Source organism: Camellia sinensis, chromosome 3 (genome assembly GCF_055761805.1).
Source record: "Camellia sinensis isolate YWXY chromosome 3, ASM5576180v1, whole genome shotgun sequence".
Taxonomy (NCBI): Eukaryota; Viridiplantae; Streptophyta; class Magnoliopsida; order Ericales; family Theaceae; genus Camellia; species Camellia sinensis.
Genome location: NC_138963.1, coordinates 76,925,829 through 76,950,709, shown reverse-complemented (window position 1 = coordinate 76,950,709; position 24,881 = coordinate 76,925,829). Strand labels below are relative to the sequence as shown.

At 33.9% G+C, this 24,881-nt stretch overlaps 1 protein-coding gene and 1 long non-coding RNA gene across 2 annotated transcripts; both read left to right on the top strand.

Moving 5' to 3' along the window:
* The first annotated feature begins 14,914 nt into the window (after positions 1 to 14,914).
* On the top strand, positions 14,915 to 18,966 carry LOC145822622 (uncharacterized). The gene is made up of 2 exons (XR_014364175.1): positions 14,915 to 15,136; positions 18,740 to 18,966. It is a non-coding gene; the product is annotated as an uncharacterized LOC145822622 (long non-coding RNA).
* A 1,261-nt stretch (positions 18,967 to 20,227) lies between these two features.
* LOC145821621 (uncharacterized) lies at positions 20,228 to 22,882 on the top strand. Its single transcript, XM_082918158.1, has 3 exons — positions 20,228 to 22,037; positions 22,395 to 22,594; positions 22,679 to 22,882. Exons 1-3 carry the CDS (start codon positions 20,228 to 20,230, stop codon positions 22,880 to 22,882), a joined length of 2,214 nt encoding a protein of 737 aa, XP_082774284.1.
* The last annotated feature ends 1,999 nt before the right edge of the window (positions 22,883 to 24,881 follow it).

Here is a 24,881-nt window from a genome sequence, read left to right as displayed (position 1 = left end):
TATATAGATTATAGTTTTTGAATAATCTGTCTGTTTGTTGTTAATGTTGATGATGATGAGATGAAATAGATTTCTCGATCTCAATCTCTGGTTTTTTTTTTTTTTTAAATTTGGCTGGGGAATTTTCGGGTTCTAGGAAACCCTATCCCCGTTAGGAGACGGGGGCGAGGTTGGTGGTAGGTTTCCCGTCGGGGATCGGGGCCGGGGCCGGGGACGGGGAAATATTCACCATCGGGGATCGGGGACGGGGAGTATGATCTATTGGAAAATTTATAAAGAGGTAGTTGTGAATTGAAATAGACTCCATTTTGAATGAAAGGGTGTAACCTTTCATGGTGTCTTTTTGTTTTAAAGGAAGGGTCAAACCTCCATTTGAATTAAAGGGTGCAAACCTTTCATGGTGTCTCTTTATTTTAAAGGAAGGGGTATGTCCCTTCTTCGTACCTTTTCTATTCAAATTAAATAGGTGCCAACAAAGCTTATATAAAGGCAACCCCATTCCAATTTTGATTGATTCCAAAAATTCATTTTCCTTGCCTTCATTTTGCTCTCTTGCGTCCTTTATTCTTCATATTATTTTAGGGTAATTTTCAGAGAGTTAGAACACAGGTTTGGCTCGCCGAACAAATTGTTTGGAGTGCTACTACAATTTGTGAAGATCATTGTATCCTGGGAGATAGACGCCACTCAACCGTAAGCACCGTAACGGGGCGAATCTGTCTTAAGGACAGAGTGTCACACACTCGACTTGGTCTTTAAATTATTAATTCGGTTCAACAAAATAAACTCTGTAAGTTTTATTTTATTTTGTTTGAATTATTTTAAGTTATTTTATTTACACAGAATATTGTTCCAACAATCTTAAGACATATTCGAATTATTCTGTTTACAGAATTTTTCGTTTGTTTCCCTTTTTTCATTCTTCGTAAATAATTTCGAAAGAAAAATTATTTCTGTGGATTTACAAAATAATATTCTGGTTGGAAAAATAAATAGTGATTATATGCTATTTGACAGATAGTAGTAATATACTGTCTCTTTTCTTTGACAACAACTAGTAGTACGATACTGGTGTCATTAACAATTCAGAATATATTTTTGTGGAATTTTTTCAGAAATTAATTTTGGGTTTTAGAAATTATTTTCTGAGTTTTCATTACTTAAAATTCTGTTTTAGTGTTTTAATTATTAAAGTGCTATAGAAATTAATTTTCTGTATGGAATTAATTTGGTTGAATAAAATTTTATTTTATTTCCAAATTAATTGAAAAATAAAAGTTATTTTCTTATTTCTTTTATTTTACAAAATTTAAGTTCTTGTATGGAATTAATTTGGTTAAATAAAATTTTATTTTATTTCCAAATTAATTGAAAAATAAAAGTTATAGTTTTATTTCTTTTATTTTACAGAATTTAATTTTCTGTGTGGAATTAATTTGTTTAAATAAAATTTTATTTTATTTTCAAATTAATTGGAAAATAAAAGTTACATTCTTGTTTCTTTTATTTTTACAGAATTTAATTCTGTGAATTTGGTTTAATTTTCTGTGTAGTGTAAATTCTAATTATAATTTTGTTTTATATATTAGAATTGATAGCTACTGAAACTAATGCCCAAACAAGTACTACTGTGGTGGCTGCAATGACGCCAACCCCCTTTCCTGTGGTGACAGTGCCAATAAATTATGGAGAAAAGCCAGAGAAGTTCTTAGGAACTGACTTTAAAAGATGGCAACAGAAAATGTTATTCTATCTTACAACTCTGAACCTGGCTTGTTTCCTCTGTGAAGATGCTCTTATCCTGAAAGAGGATGAAACCGACCGGCAAGTGGTTGCTGCGGTTGATGCTTGGAAACATGCCGATTTCCTTTGCTGGAATTATGTCTTGAACGGACTTGACAACACATTATACAATGTCTACAGTCCAATCAAGACAGCAAAGGAACTTTGGGAATCGTTGGAGAAAAAGTACAAAACGGAAGATGCCGGCTCAAAGAAATTTGTGGTTGGCAGATTCCTGAATTTTGTAATGGTTGATTCAAAAACTGTGATCAGCCAAGCTCAAGATTTCCAACTCATTCTGCATGACATTCACGCAGAAGGCATGTCTCTCAGTGAATCCTCCCAAGTTGCAGCCTTAATTGAAAAATTACCAAAAGGCTGGAAGGAATTCAAGAACTACCTCAAACACAAGCGCAAAGAAATTTCTATGGACGAATTAATAGTGCGTTTATGGATTGAGGAGGACAACCGTAATTCTGAAAAGCGGGCTAGTAAGCTTCCTATGGAGTCTAAGGCAAATGTGGTGGAACATGCTTCAAAAACCAAGAAACGAAAGTCTTTTGGAAAAAGTTCATCACAAGGCTCTAAAGGGGGGGAAAATAAAAAGTACAAGTTTAATGGCAAATGTTACATCTGTGACAAAGAGGGACATCGGGCCAAAGATTGCCATAGCAAAGGCAAAAGCAAAAGAAGAACAAGCAAGAAGCCTGCTCAAGCCCATATGACCGAAGTGGACAATATTTCCAATGGTGTCGATGACATCAATCTTTTTGCAGTTATTTCCAAGGCAAATCTTGTCGGAAATCCTAAAGAATGGTGGGTGGACACTGGTGCTACTCGCCATATCTGTGCCGACAAAAAGATGTTCACATCTTATTCTACAGTGGACAATGGCGAACAACTTTTTATGGGCAACTCCTCAACTTCCAAAGTTGAAGGACAAGGAAAGATTGTTCTCAAGATGACATCAGGAAAGGAACTCACTCTCAACAATGTGCTGCATGTACCGGACATTCGCAAGAATCTTGTTTCCGGATCTTTGTTGAGTAAGAATGGGTTTAGGCTAGTATTTGAGAGTGATAAATTTGTACTTACAAAGAATGAGATGTATGTAGGAAAAGGTTACATGTCTGATGGCCTTTTCAAGTTAAATGTAATGACCATTGTACCCTCAGTTATTAATAATACTACATCTTCTTCTTACTTGCTTGAGTCTTCAAATTTTTGGCATGGTAGACTAGGACATGTTAATTATGGATCTTTGCGTAGATTAATTAATATGGAATGCTTACCTAAATTTAACATTGATTCAAATCATAAATGTGAAATTTGCGTTGAGGCAAAATTATCTAAAACTCCTTTTCATTCAATTGAAAGAAGTACGGAACCACTTGAATTAATTCATAGTGACATTTGTGATTTTAAATCAATTCAAACTAGAGGTGGGAAAAAGTATTTTATCACTTTTATAGATGACTATACTAGATATAATTATGTCTATTTAATTCGAACCAAAGATGAAGCTTTGGAAACTTTCATTCAATATAAGAATGAAGTTGAAAATCAACTTGGTAAGAAAATCAAGAAACTTAGAAGTGATAGAGGTGGTAAATATGAATCACCTTTTGGTGCGTTTTGTAAAGAACATGGAATAATTCATCAAACCACCGCTCCTTACTCACCTCAGCAAAATGGAATTGCTGAAAGGAAAAATAGGACTTTAAAAGAAATGATGAATGCCATGTTAATCAGTTCTGGATTACCTCAGAACTTGTGGGGGGAAGCAATACTTTCTGCTAATTATATTTTAAATAAAGTACCCTGAAAGAAAGTGAATCAAACACCTTATGAAATGTGGCATGGTAGAGTACCATCCTACAAATACTTAAAAGTGTGGGGGTGTTTGGCTAAAGTGGCTATTCCTAGTCCTAAAAAGACTAAGATAGGTCCTAAGACCATTGATTGCATTTTCATTGGTTATGCCAAGAATAGTAGTGCAGATCGGTTTTTTATTCATAAGTCAGAACATTCCGAAATGCATGTAAATACTATTATTGAATCTCGGAATGCATCTTTCTTTGAACATGTATTTCCAAAGAAGACTGGACAAGAGACTAGTACTAATAAAAGATCTTTTGATGCTATTACTAGTCAGGATCAAGAACATGATCAAGAATAAGAGTTAGATCAAAATGAGGAAGAAGAACTTAGGCGTAGTAAACGTGCTAGAACCTCAAAATCTTTTGGTCCAGATTTTCTAACATATTTGTTAGAAAATGAGCCTTTAACTTTTAAAGAGGCTATGTCCAGTCCTGAAGCTCCTTTATGGAAAGAAGCTGTCAACAGTGAAGTTGAATCCATCTTGCAAAATCACACTTGGGAATTAGTGGACTTGCCACCAGGTTGTAAACCTTTTGGGTACAAGTGGATTTTCAAAAGAAAATTGAAAGTGGATGAATCAATAGATAAATACAAGGCAAGACTTGTAGTCAAAGGTTTTAGACAGAAAGAAGGTCTAGATTACTTTGACACATACTCACCGGTTACTAGAATCACATCCATTAGAATGCTAATTGCCATTGCATCTCTATACAATCTAGAAATTCATCAAATGGATGTTAAAACCGCTTTCTTAAATGGTGAGTTAAATGAAGAAATTTACATGGAACAACCAGAAGGGTTTTCTGTTCCAGGGAAAGAAAAGAAAGTGTGTAAATTGGTTAAATCATTATATGGTTTAAAACAAGCGCCAAAGCAATGGTATGAGAAATTTGACAAGGCAATGATGTCAAGTGGATTTAAAATTAATGAGTGTGACAAATGTGTTTATATTAAAAACACAAATAAAGGTTATGTCATTATATGTCTTTATGTAGATGATATGCTCATCATTGGTAGTAATAATGACATGATTAAAACTACCAAGAAAATGTTAAATAAACATTTTGATATGAAGGACACGGGCATTGCTGATGTAATACTTGGTATGAAAATTACCAAAACATCAGAAGGATATGCTTTGTCACAATCTCATTACATTGAGAAAATACTTGACAAATTCAGCAAAGATGATGATCATCTTGCTAGAACTCCTGTAGATGTTAATTTGTATCTTTCTAAAAATGTACAGGAAAGTATTTCTCAATTAGAGTATGCCTAAATTATTGGAAACTTAATGTACTTGATGAACTGCACTCGCCCAGATATAGCTTATGCAGTAAGTAAATTAAGTAGATATACGAGTAATTCGGGAGTAGAACACTGGAAAGCAATTATAAGGGTTCTTAGATATCTCCGATTTACTTGTAACATTGGGCTTAATTATACTAGATATCCAGCAGTACTTGAAGGATACTGTGATGCAAATTGGATATCGGATACAAGAGACTCAAAGTCCACTAGTGGGTATGTCTTTACTCTTGGTGGGGTGGCTGTATCTTGGAAATCTTTCAAACAGACTTGTATTGTTAGGTCTACTATGGAATCTGAATTCATAGCTTTAGACAAAGCAGGGAAAGAGGCAGAATGGCTTCGCTACTTCCTTGAAGATATTTCAATATGGCCAAAACCGGTGCCTGCTATATGCATACATTGTGATAGTCAATCAGCAATTGGTAGAGCACAGAGTCATATGTATAACGGTAAGTCTCGACACATTCATCGTCGACATAATATCGTAAGACAACTACTCTCTAATGGAATTATGTCCATAGAATATGTTAAGTCTAAAGACAACATAGCGGATCCACTAATTAAAGGATTAGCAAGAGAGTTAGTTGAGAATTCATTGAGGAGAATGGGACTAAAGCCTATTTAATAAGAGTTACCACAACGGCAACCCAACCTAGTTGACTAGAGATCCCAAGATCTAGGTTCAAAGGGACAACCGAGTTGTGAATGACTCAGAAGGATCACTGGGGAGTCTAACTCCTACTCATTTCTATGATGAAATAGTGATGTCTGCAGCGTTTTAGGTTAAGTAATACTTTTAATGATTCTTATATCTAGGTATATCTAGTGGAGTATGGCAGAATACACTTCATAAGAATCACCTATATGAGTGTGAACTGGGCCGGTTCTATGAGATTTGTGAAGGGCTACAATTCTCTAGAGCACTCATGAAAGACCAGGTTGTTCAGGGCCAAAATGAACACAATAGTGAGAACTAAACTGTGTCTGGAGATATACTGTGTGCGTTCTATTGTCTTGGTTTACACAAACGGCTGAACAGTTCAAGACATCGTGTTCACTGGTTAGCTAGTAAATCCGATAGTGTCTCACAAGGGAAGGTTCAAAGCCAAAAGCTACCTATCATTTGCAGAATATTTCTAATTTCTGTACTCTCTGCATTTACATCATGTTGTTGCATTTTCTCTCTGTCAATTTCATTCATGTGGGGGATTGTTGGAAAATTTATAAAGAGGTAGTTGTGAATTGAAATAGACTCCATTTTGAATGAAAGAGTATAACCTTTCATGGTGTCTTTTTGTTTTAAACGAAGGGTCAAATCTCCATTTGAATGAAAGGGTGCAAACTTTTCATGGTGTCTCTTTATTTTAAAGGAAGGGGTATGTCCCTTCTTCATACCTTTTCTATTCAAATTGAATAGGTGCCAACAAAGCCTATATAAAGGCAGCCTCATTCCAATTTTGATTGATTCCAAAAATTCATTTTCCTTGCCTTCATTTTGCTCTCTTGCGTCCTTTATTCTTCATATTATTTTAGGGTAATTTTCAGAGAGTTAGAACACAGGTTTGGTTCGCCGAACAAATTGTTTGGAGTGCTACTACAATTTGTGAAGATCATTGTATCCTGAGAGATAGACGCCACTCAACCGTAAGCACCGTAACGGGGCGAATCTGTCTTAAGGACAGAGTGTCACACACTCGACTTGGTCTTTAAATTATTAATTCGGTTCAACAAAATAAATTCTGTAAGTTTTATTTTATTTTGTTTGAATTATTTTAAGTTATTTTATTTACACAGAAAATTGTTCCAACAATCCCCGATCCCGCCCCGGCTCGTTGCCATTCCTACATGACACTACCCTCGATACTTAGAGGGCTCAAGAACCATGAGGTAGGAACATCAGCTTTTTTTCCAATCGTGTGATTCTTAATTAACATTCATTGGAAATCATTAGCAAGACTCTTGTTTTTTTTTTTTTTTTTTTTGAACACTTAACAAGACTCTTGTTTAATATTCAGATTTGTGTAGGAAAAGGTTTAAAAATTTGTAAGAATGGTTAAGAATTATGAAATCAGTAAGAAATTAATATCCAAATGACAGTTTTTTTTTTTTAAATTAGTAAGAAATTAGTTGCAATATAAAAATAATTATATATGAATAATCATAATCTACACAATTTTAAAAAGTTAAACAACCAACCCAACAAAGATATGACACTAGCTCAAAAACTAATCGACTTAGGAAAGAGCCCATAGTGATGAGGGGGAAAAAAAAGAAAAAAAAAAAAGAATAATACAACAAAGAGTCTTATAAAATGAAAAATTATCAATATTATACTTAACGAAAATTAATCTCTTGACCTTCTAAATTAAAATGTATGAGGATAGCCAATTAAACTATAGTCCAAGGAATTGTTTGATAACCTAATTCAACATTTAAAATTGAATGCATTAAGCGATAATCAATTAAAATCGTTTAATAACGACAATTGATATCACTTAAAAATTTAAATGCCTCTTAAAATATATGTTAAAATTTAAGAAAATTTTAAATCATATAAAACTTACTTAATTCTAACTGAATTTATAAATAATAAACATAAGTATTGATATGTACTATTATAAATTCACTACTATACTATCACCACCACTACAACCACAACCATCATGCCACTACCACCATTACCATCGCTGCTGCTACCACCACTACCATCATGCCACTGCTACTGCCATAGCCAATTAAACTATAGTCCAAGGAATTGTTTGATAACCTAATTCAGTATTTAAAATTGAATGCATTACATGATAATCAATTAAACTCGTTTAATAATGACAATTGATATCACTTAAAAATTTAAATGCCTCTTAAAATATATGCTAAAATTTAAGAAAATTTTAAATCATATAAAACTTACTTAATTTTAACTGAATTTATAAATAATAAACATAATTATCGATATGTACTATTATAAACTCACTACTATCACCACCACTACAACCACCACCATCATCCCACTACTACCATTACCATCGCTGCTGCTACCACCATCACCATCATGCCACTGCCACTGCCACTACTACTGCCATTGCCACCACCACCACTACCGCTACTGCTACCACCACAATCATCACTACTGCTACCAGCACCATCCTACCACCGCCGCCACCACTGCCACTTTTATCACCATTATTATTATTGTCATAAACACTGCTATCATTTTACAACCACCACCATCGCCACAACCACCACCGTTACCACCATCAACACTACTGTTACAATATAAAAAGTGACATATATACAATTTGAAAATAATAAATTCTACATATCAAATAATTTATTTTTAATTCAGTACTTAAATTTTTATCAAACAATCTTTTAACTTAAAATATTCAGTATTCAGTTTTAAATATTTAATTTCAGTCTTCAGTTTTAAATTTTCAATTTTATCAAACATCACCTAATTAGTCGTCTTAATGACATTCATTAATTGTAATTTTAAAACAATGATACCAATTTGTTTGATTTAGTTTTTGAAAATTATTTTTTGTACATTTTTTGTCGTCAATGATTTTTAAAATATTTAATCAAAATTTTAAATTTTTAGATATACCAAATTTAGATACACTTAAAAAGTAGAATATTTATGATAAAAATATAACATAAAATCACTAAATACTAGGGGTGTTCGCGGTTCGGTTGCGGCCGGGGAACCTCTAATCCGTCATCTGTCCGCCGGATGGGTAGATCGAAAAAATTCAATCTGCATCCGTCTGCTGAATTGACAGATGTTGATTCAGCGGATTGGCGGATTGACAGATAGATATGAATCAGTTTGGCAGTTTAATTTTTTACAAATTTTGAACATAATATAATAACTTGTCAACATTTTTTTTTTGGATAATAATCTAACTCAACATAACCAAAAGATTATTAAGTAAATTGTCAAATACCAATAATAAATTCATATAAGAAAACCATGCATTATCAAAACTATTTCATTATTTTTTTTTATTCAAAAATTATTTAATTTGATTTTTATAAAAAATTACAAAATTAAGCCTTATATTTTCTAAACAAAAATACCAAATATCAACCTTTACCATTTGATTAAAGGATTTCCAAATTGAAAACACAACAAAATTTTTCAATAAAAAACACAAACAGAATATCTAAACAAATTGAAAATATAAAATCTTACAAATTACTAGACGTACTCGTGGTTTATCAGTTCGGTTGAGGCTAAAGGAACTTCAAATCTGCCATTCATCCAAAAGCGGATTAAAAAAAATCAATCCGCAACCGTCCGCTTGTCATCATGCATCAGTCCAAAACGCGGCGGATCGGTTCGGTTTGGTTCGGTCGATTTGGGCGGATTGAAATATCCGCTACTCACCCCTACTAAATACAAAACAAAAAAATGAAAATGTATTATTTTTTGGTATTTTTTGAATGCAATGGATTTTTTTAGATTTCTTGACAAATAATTTATTTTTTAAGTGGGTCTAAAAAATAATAATAATCAAAATATAAAAACAAAAAATATATATGAAAACAAAACCAAACAGACTTGTAATAAGACATTACAAATTTTGACTGTAAGGAAATTTAAATTACTACTCTTAAATCAAGTACTGGCATTAAAGCAAAAATTTGTTATCGCTTGTAGAATCGATTATTCGTTTAGGCCAATTTTGGGAGTTAAAGTTATTTTTGTTTTGGAAAAAAAATAAAATAAAATAAACGCCATAATTTTTTTTAAGATTAAAAAAAAATTATAGCAAGCACCATAAACTTAGGACAATTATACTACGTCCTCCTGATCTTGAACTTTGCACCTTTACTGTCCGTTACAATATTTGCAATATAAATAAAAACAACAATATTACATCTCCTAATTTATCATTTATAGATTGAGATTAGACATCACATGATAAAATATTTGACAAAGCAAAATTTGAAACTTGTCAGTCATATCTAGGGGTGTTTAGCCGATATTCTGATCCGTCCAAACCAACCGAATCGATCTGATCTGCCACATTTTAAATTGATTCGTGATGACGAGCAGATGATTGCAGATTGATTTTTTTCAATCCACCTATTTTTGGATAGATGACGAATTTGAGGTTCCTTTGGCCGCAACCGAACCGCCAAATCGCGATAACCCTTAGTAATTTATAAAATTTTGTGTTTTCAATTTGTTTAGATATTATGTTTGCATTTTCAATTGAAAAATAGTTTTGATATTCTGTTGTGTTTCAATTTATTTTCAATTTGGAAATCCTTTTGTCAAATGACAAAAGTTGCTATTTGGTATTTTTGTGTGACAAATACAAGGCTTAATTTTGTCATTTTGTTTAAAAATCAAATTAAATAGTTTTTGAATAAAAAAAAAAAGTAATGAAATAATTTTAATAATGCATAATTTTCTTATGGGACACTTTTTCATAAATCCCTTTTTACCTATTTATGTTCCATTTAGTCCACATTATTTTTTTATATTCCAATAAGTTCTATGAGTGACACAGATATTAAAATACCCCTAATAATATTCACATTTACAGTGTGAATGTTCCGTGATGTAAATGTTCACATTGTTAATCTGAACATTCACACGTCAATGTGAATATTCATATTGTAAAATATAAATATTCACATCACTAAATTGTTAACTGTTCAAAAAATATGTATAAGGGTAGAAATGTCCATAAAATACTTTAAATATGAAAATTAAGATTTTGTAGATCAAATGTTCAAATAATATAACTTATTGGAATACAATAATATCTTATGGATTAATTGGAATACAGATACTTGAAAAAAGATTTTCTAATAAATCTCCATTTTTTTATATGTATTTATTATTGATATTTGACAATTTACTTGATAATCTTTTAGTTATGTTGAGTTGGATTGTTATCCAAAAAGAATGTTGACAAGTTGTTGTATTATGTTCAAAATTTGTCAAAGTTACCAAACTGATTCACATCTATCTGTCAATCCACTCAATCTGTATTTGCCAATCTGGCGAATGGATGCAGATTATTTTTTTCAATCCGCCAATTCAACGAACGGATGACGGATTTGAGGTTCCCTAGCCGCAACCAAACCGCGAGCACCCCTAATACTATCATTAGGGATGATTTTTAAAAGTGATAAATTAGGTATCTCAAATATTTTTTAAATAAAAATAATATTATCATCACTTTTATACTAAAAATATATAGGAAAAATTACAAAAAAAAAAAAAAAAAAAAAACCTCTTGGGTTTGACCTTTTTAACAAATTAAACTTAGAATTTTTAATTTTGTCAATTTAAATCCCAAACTTTGATTTATTTTCAATTTAAATCATTTGACTATTTTCATTAAGTAAAATTAACTTAAAAAATTATATTTTAATCATTGAACTCAAAGTGGAGTGAAAAAAGACAAATTTCCGACTTACGAGTAATCCCTGGAGCATGTTTGGTACATAGAAATGGAATGCCATGAGAATGGAATGAAAATGAAAATAAAATAGGATAAAAGACAATTTTAATCCCTAAAGTATATGTTATTTGTCATATTAGTCCCTCAAGTTTTAATTTTGTCATTTTGGTTCTCAAAATTGTCAATTTGGTCTTAGGTCTAACGTCCATCTATATTGATAACAGAAATATAGATAAAAGACTATTTTAGTCCAAAAAATATGTTTTTCTTATTATTTTAGTTACTCAAGTTTTGGCTCCGTTTGGCAAGAGCTAAATGGAGCTTTTTTGGCTATTTTAGCCACAAAAAAAAAATAGGTTATTTTAGTCACAAAAAATAAAATATCACATCCAACCCATAATTACATTCTTCTCTCACAAAAAAAGCTAAAAAGCCAAAAAGTCCTTGCCAAACCAAACTTTTTAGCCCAGGCTAAAATAGTCAAAAAAGCTAAAAAGTCAAAAAGCCAACCCGCTTCCCAAACGGAAGCTTTGTCATTTTGGTATCTTCATCTCTTTTCCTAGACTCACTACAATCTTCGCTTTTATCTCAAATACACCCCTCTCTCTCTCTCTCTCTCTGAATATGTTTTTTTTATTATTTTAGTTCTTTAAATTTCAATTTTGTTATTTTGGTATCTTCATCTCTCCTCCTGAACTCATTGTTATCTTTGCTTTTACCTCAAATACACCTCTCTCTCTCTCTCTCTCTCTCTCTCTCTATTTTATCTTTCTCCCTCTATCTCGCTCGATATATATATATATATATATACACACACAATAGAGGTGGAGTGTGTAAAATTTAAGAAAAGTATAACAATTATTGTTAACCACTTTTTTTGTAGAGGGGTATTGTTAACCATTTTGAATTGGGAAAATTCAAGTTAAGAGAAGTATAACAATTATTGTTAATTATTGTTATGCACTTTGAATTGGGAAAATTCAAAATTTGTCAAATTTACACCAACTCAAAACTCAAAGATCATTATTTAACTTCTTGTGAAAACAATCCTTAATCTATTGAAGTAATTTATAACAATCATAATTTTTTAGTATATTTTAAAATTTTCATTTTTGTAATATATATACTCACAGTGGTGACCGCTTTATATATTAGTTTATATATATATAGAATTAGATCCTCTCCAGTTGGAATATGTAATTAGACGGTCTAGTCTGATCAACTGTGAGCTCATTTCAAGTCCGTCTTAATATTCCAAACTATTCATTTTGTTGTTTGTTAATTCTTTTTAGAAAAATATGATCCAATCGAGCGACTTGATATACGATCAATTTAATTTTTGATATGCTCAATATCCTTAAAATAACCTATAAAATAAATGATTTTAATTATTAAAATGGTCTCAAAATAAGCCTACCATTCAATTAGATATTCTAATAAGAGAATCTAGGCCGTACATTGTACATAATGTATGAGAGTGCACGTAATATGTAATGTACAATCAATTTAAACATTGTTAACCAATATTCTTAGGGTACTCGTTAACTAAACCCATATATATATATATATATATATATCATAGAGGTAAGGTTATATAAGTTATGATATTTGTGGATTTGATTATCATAAATGTCATTACTCAATTCTACGAGAGTTATAACTTTATAAAAAAAAAAAAAAAAAGGGCCATAACCAAAGGAGAGAGAGGCTTCTCTCCAGTCTAAATCGGACTGGAGAGACTTTTAGGTCTCCATGGGCCCACTACGGAATCTGCATCAATAATTCAGACTGTTCAATATGTAGAACTCGTCGAGTACTTCATCCATGCAAACAATCACATTGATCAACGTGATTTTTTGCATGGATGAAGTACTCGACGAGTTCTACATATTAAACGATTCGAATTATCAATGCGGCTTCAGTGGGTCCACCATAAAGGCCCAATAGCAACCTCCAGTTAGAAAACCCAACTGAAAAGAACACAAGTCCATAACGAAATACCATATCAACTATATGTAAAGATCTCCTAAATCAGAACCAAAATAATATTATAATTACTATCACAATCAGTCATAACTAATACCATCACAAAAGTCATAATCAAATGTGCATATAACACAACCCAATACAGATATGAGTGGTTTTTTAGATAAAATAGCTAAAAAATCAAATTAAATTATTATATCATTTTCTTTACTTTTTTTATACATCTTTTTATAAAAATTTAAAAAATTAATTAAAACAATTAATTCTCAAACGAGCTCTAAACAAAGGTTTTATCCTACTTTTTTTTCAAGTTGTTCACTGAATTGTAATTTTTTTTGTTTGTTTTTGGTCAGTAAATTGAATTGTTTCTCATTAAAGACATTTTAAAAACATTTTGTTAGTCAAACATCTCGACGTATGCAGTGACATCAGCTTCTTCGTGATTGGCCAATTTACCCTTAGTTGTTAACAATTTTTTTTTTTATATAGATTGATGAAGGGTCCAAGCAAAAACATCAGAAACAAAATACATTAGCCTGCAACAACAGGGGCTTCAGAAACTACAAGTTCCATCGCCATCCAAGCCGGACTGAAGTCTTTAGGAGGATCTGAAGTCTTTTCAATCTGTAATCTGGATTAGAGTGTGTTCTTCGGACTTGGGAGCTCCCTACAAGTCTTCTTCAATGATTCAAATTGTTTATTTTGTCAAGTTATTTGTGTATATTATTCGCTCCGATCGACATTCATAACATATTCAATTTATTGCGTTTGTCATTAAAAAATAAATTGTTTATTTTTAAAAATGTATTTGTATTCTTTTTTTTTTAAACAAATACAATAAATTAAATAAGTTATGATTATCGAATCAATCTAATTTTATGTATGGATAATATACACCAAAAATCTAACAAAATGAAAATTTTAAATTAAAAAAATAAAGCTCATGATAGACCGGGGACAAGCCCGAGTAATATTGGAGGCTTATCATAACATGTTGTAACAGCCACTCACTTGGTCAAATCAGAGATCTCATTCAAACTTGTTATCCACTAACTTGGTCAAATGAGAGATCTCATTCAAACTTGTTATCCATTAGTTTTAGGAATAAGTTGTTATCTCATTCTTGTATTATTATCCTTTAGTTTTAGGAATTAGTTTGTGAATTTGAGCATTCTTCTGATATGCTATCAGAGAACACCTCCAATTCAAATCATGAATTGGAAGGGATTAGGTCCTTTTAAGAATTATGTGATTAAAATGAAAAAAATATTAACTAGCATTGAATGAACAAACGTTAATGTTGACACGTATGTAAAAATATATATATATATATATAATGTGTAGAAAAAGGGTAGTTTTTTTTCGAATCATGTGATATTTGTTACTAACATTCATTGGATCATTAAAAAAACTCTCGTTTAATATTCAGTTTTGTGTAGGAAAAGGTTTAAAAATTTGTAAAAACGCTTAAAAATTATGAAATTAGTAAGAAAAAAAAAAAGTGAGTTTTTTTTTTTTTTTTTTTTTTTGGGCTACAAGGGGGGTCAGAGCCCCAAAGAACTACAAAGAGAAAGGGGGAGCGGAGCTAGTCCCCTGAGCATTCTTGGCTAACAGAAGCTGGATAAAAGATGGAGGATCTCGCAGAACAAGCCTTGAGGCAACCCGATGTATGGCATCTTTGGCCAAAGAATCCGTACTCAATAGCTCCACAACAAATAGCTTGAAGATGGCACTGCCAATCCCTAAAAAAAGTGAGTTCTATTCTTCACTTTTTTTCCCCACTTTTTCTTATGTCATAATGCCAATTATTTTTTTTTAATTAGTAAGAAATTAGTTGCAATATGAAAATAATTATATACAAATAATCATAATCTAACAAGAAGTTCAACAACCAACCCAAGAAAGATATGACACTATCTTTAAAAGCAATCAACTCAACAACGAGCCCATAGTGGGGAAATTCAATTTACACTCACTTATTTATCTCAGTATATATCATTTCTCAGTGCACACACTTATATATATGAATTTGATTAGGTATTATTTGTTTTATTCCACACACTGCATATTTCAATTATAACTATTAACTCAAATATTGTACACACACTTTCCACCTAAACACACACCCACACAGCTATCGAAAACTGGCAGTTCCTTCATTGCTCTACTAGAGCTTCCGATGAACCAAGCCATGGATCTCGTACACTCGCTGAAAACCAACAAAACTACGGTGACACTTCCCGATGATGTTTGGAGTAATAATCGTCGTCTCAATTTGTGACGCCCCAAAATTTGAGAACATCATAATAGGGTTTAAAAATTAAATTTTCTTGATTAAGAATCCTTATCAATGTTGCCACAAAATTTACCATCATCCATTAATTAATAACACAAAAATTAAAAGTTCTTAAATTACAACTCCAATTGAACTTAAAACCTTGTCTTAGTACACAAATATAAAAAGAAACTAGAGAAATGTGAAAACACATCTTTTAATTATTCTTTAAAGAAAATAAATAAATTAATTAATTAATTAATTTTGTCTACAGTCTATCTGAATTGTATATTAGTGTAAAAGCTAGTTTTAAATTGACTCAATTCAATCACTAACAAAGACCTTATTAAGAATAAAAATGTTGTGGATGTTTAATAACTATTGTTATAATTTATTAGCTAAAAAAAAAGAAAAAAAAAAGAAAAAGGAGGAATCTGATTCGGTGGCAGTATATGCCACATGCAAGCTTGCATGTAAGCTTGGTAACTTCCATCCCATTATCATTCTTGGGTTAAGGAGAAGTGTAGTGGGGAGTATAATGAGAAAGAGAAAAAGAGAGAGAGAGAGAGAGAGAGAGAGAGAGAGAGTGGGGGAGCTCAGCATATATACACCATGAATGGCTGAGCAAAATCCCATGCAAAGAGAGGCTTGGTCTGCTCTTTCGTACAAGTGAGGGAAAATTAGAAAAAAAAAATCTCAGCTAACAGTAGAAGGAGAAGAAGAGAGGAAGGTTAAGGAAGCAAAAATTTTCTACCATTTTATCAACCATTTGAATCCTACTATTAGGTAAGAAAACCCTCTCAATCCTCTCATTTTTTTTTTTACATAATTGAAATTTTCAGATTGTGTACATATGATACATTGTCTAAATTGTGTTGAAGATAATCTATGTTGAATCTGCCAGCATGTTACCCGAATTTTTAGACAATTTTATACTCAGAATTTCGAGATGATTTCTTCTACAAAGTTGTTGATAATGATGTCTAGTTTATCCAAAAATTTTTGGAAACAATTTTTGAGCTTTCTACGAATTTATACAAATTTTTAACTAAATCTGAAACTGTGTTGAGAATAATCTGTTTTGAATCTGCCAGCATGTTACCCGAATTTTTAGAAAATTTTATACTCAGAATTTTGAGATGATTTCTTCTACAAAGTTATTGATAATGATGTCTAGTTTATCCAAAAATTTTTGGAAACAATGTTTGAGCTTTCTACGAATTTATACAAATTTTTAACTAAATCTGAAACTATGTTGAGAATAATCTGTTTTGAATCTGCCAGCATGTTACCCGAATTTTTAGAAAATTTTATACTCAGAATTTCGAGATGATTTCTTCTACAAAGTTGTTGATAATGATGTCTAGTTTATCTAGAAATTTTTGGAAACAATTTTTGATCTTTCTACGAATTTATACAAATTTTTAACTAAATCTGAAACTGTGTTGAGAATAATCTGTTTTGAATCTGCCAGCATGTTACCCGAATTTTTAGAAAATTTTATACTCAGAATTTCGAGATGATTTATTCTACAAAGTTGTTGATAATGATGTCTAGTTTATCCAGAAATGTTTTGAAACAATTTTCGAGCTTTCTACGAATGTATACAAATTTTTAACTAAATCCGAAACTGTATTGAGAATAATTTGTTTTGAATCTGCCATCATGTTACCCGAATTTTTAGATAATTTTATACTCCGAATTTCGAGATGATTTCTTCTACAAAGTTGTTGATAATGATGTCTAGTTTATCCAAAAAAGTTTGGAAACAATTTTTGAGCTTTCTACGAGTTTATACAAATTTGTAACTAAATCTGAAACTGTGAGACAGATTTTACCATGTATTTGAAAATTTATTTAAAATTCTATACTAAGCCAAATCTGGTAATTTCTAACTAAAAGATGAAATTTGAGAATTCTAGTTTCATGATAAATTTTTAGATTATGGGTTTGATCTATAAATTTAATCATGGAATTAATGTAAGGAAATGTGACAAATCTGTGTCAAAAATACCTTTGGAATTTGTTTAGAATTATTTATAAGTTATTTTTGGAAAATGCTTTCTGAAAAATAACCATAACATGTTTATTGAGTATCTGGTAAATTGATATGAATTTTAGAGTTGTATAAGTAATGTATTTATAATTTTAGTTGCAAGATATATACTCTGAAAATTTTTCTGGACAGAATAAAATCACCACTTTAATATTATGCTAGTCTAATTTTGTAAATCAAAAATTTGTGCATATGTGTATTTAGGGTTTAATTCTTGTATCTAAGTTATTATTTCATACTATGGTTTAAATAAATTGTTTATTTAAATTCTGTACTTTTATTTAGTATTGTGTAACACATGCAATATTTTTATGATTGGGAATTTTAATGAGTTGGTATAACATTACTTGTGATTAAAAACTTGGAATTATTTGTGACTAATATCAAAATTAACTGAAATGATTAACGGCATATACAAAGTTAACAATTGACGGTTAATACCAGTTGTTCGGGGTGAGTTTTGATTTAAAGACTGTACGGAATTAAGAGTTGACGGTTAACACCGGTTGTTCAGGGTGAGCCCTGGTTTTGAGAATTCTCACGTAAATTGTGTTGCGAAACTCTAAGATGGCACGGGACTTATTTGACCCCTTTTTGGTATTCGGTTTTGGAATAAGGGTGGATGTGCAGGTGGCACACAGGGAGGTTACTTACCCCTGGCAGACCGTTTCCTTGGGGCAGACCACGGATGCCACTACTTGGGTATATAACTCCGGATGTGGGCATCCCTAGTAGTTACGGTTGGTAACACTTAAATATTTGACCAAGGGAGGGTTTCAAATTAACCGTTGCCATGCTTAGTGGTTGGTAAGTTAAATCTCTTTGGTGAGATTTCGAGTGTCACCTAATTTATAAAAATTACTGAAATTATTCTAATGGTTGTAATTTCTGTGTATAATTATATTTTTATCTCATGTTTAGAATATTATTTTTCTCTTAAAAAGAATGGTAGGTTGGTTACGTTTTCTTACTGTGTTGCAAAACTCATGGCATATATTTTGTTGCCCTGGCGTTTCATGCCAGATTATGTTGAAGAAGGGACTGAGGCTGAAATTGGAGCTGCTGCCAATATCGAATCTTGGCTGACTTAGAGTCAAGATTTTATCGAAATAAAATCCTGTTATCCCTTGTATTAGGATTTAACTATGTTGTGACGTTGGGTGTGAATTTGTAGTTTTATTTTGTTGTTGGACTTTGACTATGTAAGAGCTTAAAAGTTCCTAATTAGTAGTTAAAACTTTATCTAGCAAGTTATCGTTATTTAAATCTTATGATGTTTCAAAAAAAATTTGGGGCGTCTCAGCTTGGTATCAGAGCCTAGGTTTGAACCTTTGGGCTATGGGTAGTAGTTTATTATTTTTACAAGAAAAAAAAAACCTTAAGTTAATTTGTAATTCTCGGTGGCTTAACTAAGTTAGAACCTTTTTATTGTAGGTTGCCAGGGTCATCAGACATTAACTCTAACGAGGAAAATTCGGTGCAAAACTATGGCGTAGAATCTGACCCAAGTAAAGAAGTGAAGATGCCTATAGAAGACTATGAATCCATAGAATCTGACCCAAGTGAAGAAGTGGAGATGCCTATAGAAGACTATGAATCTGAGCCTGAGCTTGACCCTGAACCTGATCCTGAACTTGAGCCTGAACTTGAGTCTGAAGAAGTTGAAGAAGTTGTGCCAATATACAACCCCCCGGAGGTTATTGTGATTGAGTCAGACACTAAAGATGAGTCCATGGAAGGCAATACCGAGGAGAACACTGGAGATATAGGAGCCATGTTTGAGGGTTGGGATGTGCGAAATGGGTTGCAGATTGGCTCTTTTGTATATGTCAGACTTGATCCCCTAGGAGGTTGTGCTTGGAAAGCTGAGAGTTGGGTGGGTACCTATATCGGACCTGTCCAGATTCTAGGACAAAAGACTCCTTGGGTATATCAATTAGGCCCTTTCCCGAATGGTTTCACCGATAGGGTGGGCGACCTTTTTGACTTTTGGAGCCTTCAGTGTATCATGCCCGACCCAAGCAGAATTGTGAGGAGGGATGGGTCAGTGGACTTCAGAGACTGGAGGACCTATCGGGAGGAGCCGGTGCTGCTGCTAGGGCATCGTGTGTGCAAAACTGCTATCTTCGTAAGGGTGCTATAGCGATTCATGGGACTTTTCCAAGCCACATGGGAGCCGGAAGCCCTGGTGTGGAGAGACTTTCCTTGGCTATTTTAAGGGGTCTTAAGGGAACTATAAGCTAGGCTAACTGATTGTTTTGTATGCTCACATGTAAAAATTGCCTAGTTTAGAATTGTGAGTGTAGGAGTTAACTCGGATTGTAAGGGCTATCTCTTGCCCGTAGTATGTTATTTAATCTTTTCCTTTGTTTTATTTGTATTTTGCTAATTGTAGCTTATCTAATCTAATTAATGAAGTCTTTTTTTTTTTAACTATCCTTGCACATAAGTATAATAATAATACTGATAATAAATAAATGAATAAATCACAAGAAAATCCCATCATGCAGAATGGCTGGACGAACAAGAAATAATAACAACGGTAATGGCAATGGAGTGCCTGATGGCGATGTCGCTCAAATTATGCGCGCGATTGCTGATAGGGTAGGCAATATACCACCCCGAAACCAAGATCAAAACAAATCAGAGATGATAGCAAAATTTGAAAAGCTACGTCCCCACAAATTCCTTGGTGGATCAAACCCCCGTGAAGCTGAAGCGTGGTTAAGACAAATTAAGAAGTTGCTAGATACTTCCGACATCCGAAATGAACAAGATAGAGTGACCATGGCGGAATTTCAAATGGAAGGGGAAGCAGATCATTGGTGGAAAATGATCAAAAGTACTCGACAAGTAGAGACATTAACTTGGAGACAGTTCGAAGACCTGTTCATGGAAAAGTATTTTCCTAACTCGCTAAGACAAGAAATGATTCAAGAGTTCCTTCAACTGAAACAAGGAAAAATGTCAGTTGCTCAATATGCGAACCGTTTTGAAGCTCTTTCACGGTACGCTTCAGCCATAGTAGCAAATGAAGAGGATAAGGTTAGGCGATTTGAATGGGGTTTGGACACAGACATTAGAGGAAGATTGATCGCAGTACAACTCTCCACTTATGCCCAAATGGTGGATCGAGCTTTAATTGTGGGACGAGAGTTAGTAGATTCCGAACGCATTCAAAATCAGCGATCAAGGAACAACAACCAACCACGCGGAGAAGGCCCAGTCCGCAACACTAGAAACCATCCTGCGCCAGCACTTTATGCCGGAAGGATGCAGCAGCAAGAAAGGCAGAATCGAGGAAACCAGCAGGGAGGAAACTTTGTAAATGAGTGGAAGGGAAGATGTTTCAGGTGTGGTCAACAGGGGCATCGTCGAAGTGAGTGTCCTCAAGGTGGGGAGTCTTTTATGGATCAGCGAGGGGCACAACAATCCAACAAATGCCAACCAGGGCAAGGTTCTAAGCCTACTCAAAATACTCAGACCAACAAGGGGCAGCCACAAGCCTCTAGGAATGCAGGCCGACCAAGAACACAACCACAAGGAGCTGGAAATGGGAAGAAACCAGGAAAGACTAACCAACAAGCAGTAGGGAGAATGTATGCTCTCCAAGAAGAAGAAGATGTTGATAACCCATCAGTAATTCAAGGTATGTTAATCCTTATGAATTCTTGGGTTAAAGTATTATTTGATTTTGGAGCTTCGCATTCTTTTATATCCATTGCATGTGTGACAAGTTTGGGTTTAGAACCAGAAGCGTTAGAGATAGCTATGAGTGTCGCTTCACCCTTAGGAGGTCAAACCCGAGTAAATCTAGTATGTAAATCGTGCGAGCTAGAAATCTCCGGTTCACATTTGATCTGTGATCTAAGAGTTATGGATATGTCGGATTTTGACGCCATCCTAGGAATGGACTGGTTGTCAGTTCATCGAGCCATTATTGATTGTTACTGTAAGACAGTGACAGCATCCTCCCTTAATGGCACGAAAGTTCAATTTAAAGGGGATAGACAAGATTCTCTAACTCCAACGTGTCGCAAGTCGCGATGGCATGATCAACTAACTGGATGGTTGGCGAGCCTAATTTTGGAAGATGAAAATCGAGAGGATCCAGGATTACCCCATGTGGTGTGCGAGTACGCTGACGTTTTCCCTGACGAATTACCAGGATTACCTCCAAAACGAGATGTAGATTTCATGATTGAGCTTCAACCTGGGACTTCGCCGATTTCAATAGCACCACATCGTATGGCGCCAACTGAACTTCGAGAATTGAAGGAGCAGTTGCAAGAACTGTTGAATAAAAAGTTCATCAGACCAAGTACGTCCCCTTGGGGAGCGCCAGCATTATTTGCGAAGAAGAAGGATGGAACCTTAAGATTGTGCATCGATTATCGACAACTAAATCGAGCCACCATTAAAAATCGATATCCCTTACCCAGAATTGATGACTTGTTCGATCAATTAAGAGGCTCAAAATGTTTTTCCAAAATTGACCTTAGGTCGGGATATCACCAACTTCATGTCAGAGGAGAAGATATACCCAAAACTGTGTTTCGAACCCGTTATGGCCACTATGAGTTTGTGGTAATGTCATTTGGTTTGACGAATGCGCCTGGGGTATTCATGAGTTTAATGAACAAAATTTTTACCCCCTATTTGGACCAATTTTTGGTAGTATTCATTGACGATATTTTGATATACTCACGATCAGAGGAAGACCACAAGCAACATCTGAGAACCGTTTTGCAAATTCTAAGAGAAAACCAATTGTATGCTAAAGCTAGCAAATGTGAATTTTGGCTGAAGGAAGTAAAGTTCTTAGGTCATGTCGTGTCTGAATCAGGGATATTAGTGGATCCTGCTAAAGTAGAAGCAGTAATGAGGTGGAAACAACCTAAGAATACGTTTGAGATTCGTAGTTTCTTGGGACTAGCAGGTTATTATAGGAGATTCATTCAGGATTTCTCCAAATTAGCCAAGCCGATGACACGCCTAACGCAAAAAGGAGTAAATTTTGAATGGAACGAAGCGTGTGAGCAGTCATTTCAAGAACTCAAGAAGAGACTGACAAGCGCTCCCATATTAATCATACCCGAACGCGACGTTGGGTACACTGTTTACTGTGATGCCTCTAAAGAAGGGTTAGGTAGTGTGTTAATGTAAAACGAGAAGGTAGTGGCTTACGGATCAAGACAATTGAAGAATCATGAGAAAAATTATCCTACTCACGATCTGGAGTTGGCAGCTGTGGTCTATGCACTTAAGACTTGGCGACATTACCTTTATAGCGAAAAATTTGAGATATTTACCGATCACAAAAGCTTGAAGTACTTGTTCACACAAAGAGATTTGAACATGAGGCAGAGACGCTGGATGGAGTACCTTGAAGATTACCAATTTACCTTGTCTTATCATCCCGGAAAGGCTAATGTTGTAGCAGATGCACTAAGTCGAAAGACAAGGGAGATTGTAGCCAACATATCAATTAAAGAATGGGAAATGGTAAGCATTGTGAATGGGTTTAAGTTACAACCAGAGACTCAGAATGGGAAGGGTAGGTTGTTTACAATAGTTACAACACCCCAACTCCTTACCAAAGTGTTGGAAGCCCAAAGATTTGATCAGGAGATTGACTCCATCAAGGCTCGAGTAGTGTCCGAGGAATCTTCACCGGGTTGGACGCTCCATCAAGATGGTAGTCTAAAGTATTTAGGTAGAATTTTTGTGCCAAACACCAAACAATTAAGAGACGAAGTACTTAAAGAATTTCACCATTCAATTTTTGCGGTCCATTCGGGAGGAAACAAGATGTACCAGGATCTTAAGCGACAGTATTGGTGGAGTGGAATGAAGAAGGACGTTGCTCAATTCGTATCTAAATGCTTGACATGTCAACAAGTGAAGGCAGAACATCAAAGGCCGGCAGGGAAACTCCAACCTTTACCAATACCTAAGTGGAAATGGGAACACATAACAATAGATTTTGTAATGGGATTACCCCGGTCACCGCAAGGCCATGATGCCATTTGGGTGGTGGTTGATCGATTAACTAAGACGGCACATTTCCTACCAATAGGACCAGCAGGCACACTCGAATCTTTAAGTCGATTATTTATTCGATAAATCATTAGATTGCACGGAGTACCAGTCTCAATAGTGTCAGATCGTGATTCTCGTTTTACGTCACAGTTCTGGCAAAGTCTGCAAAAGGCCTTGGGTACAGAGTTGTGTTTTAGTACAGCTTTTCACCCTCAAACTGACGATCAATCAGAAAGAACAATTCAGACTTTAGAAGACATGCTTCGAGCTTGTGTGATGGACTTTAAAGGTAGTTGGGAGAAATATTTACCACTAGTTGAATTCTCTTACAATAACAGTTTTCAAGCAAGTATTGGTATGGTACCGTATGAAGCTTTGTACGAACGGCCTTGCCGATCACCAATATGTTGGATAGAAGTCGGAGAAGCACCTCTTTTAGGGCCAGAGTTAGTTCAAGAAACTACCGAGAAGGTGAAACTAATTAGGCAAAGGCTTGAGACCGCTCAGAGTAGACAGAAAAGCTATGCAGATCAAAGGAGAAGACCTTTAGCATTTAAAGTTGGAGATCATGTGTTTCTGAAAATACAGCCTCGCCGAGGAGTTGTTCGTTTCGGAAAGAAGGGAAAGTTGTCACCTCGCTTCATTGGGCCTTTCGAAATTTTGGACAAAATAGGAGAAGTAGCGTACCGTTTGGCTCTACCGTCTCAACTGGCTGGAGTACATAATGTTTTCCACGTCTCTATGCTACGGAAATACGAGCCACACCCTTCTCACATCATCAATTGGGAGGAAATTAATCTTGATGAAGACGTGACATTTGAAGAAAAGCCTGTCAAGATTTTAGATCGTCGCGAGAAGAAATTACGAGGCAAAACTATACCATTGGTTCGAGTTCTCTGGAGACATCGTGGGACGGAAGAGTCAACGTGGGAGCGAGAAGATATGATACGTGTCAATTACCCTCAACTTTTCGAGTCTAAAGGTACGAATTAATTTCGAGGACGAAATTTTCTTTTAGGAGGGTAGATTGTGAAAACCCATCTTTTAATTATTCTTTAAAGAAAATAAATAAATAAATTAATTAATTAATTTTGTCTACAGTCTATCTGAATTGTATATTAGT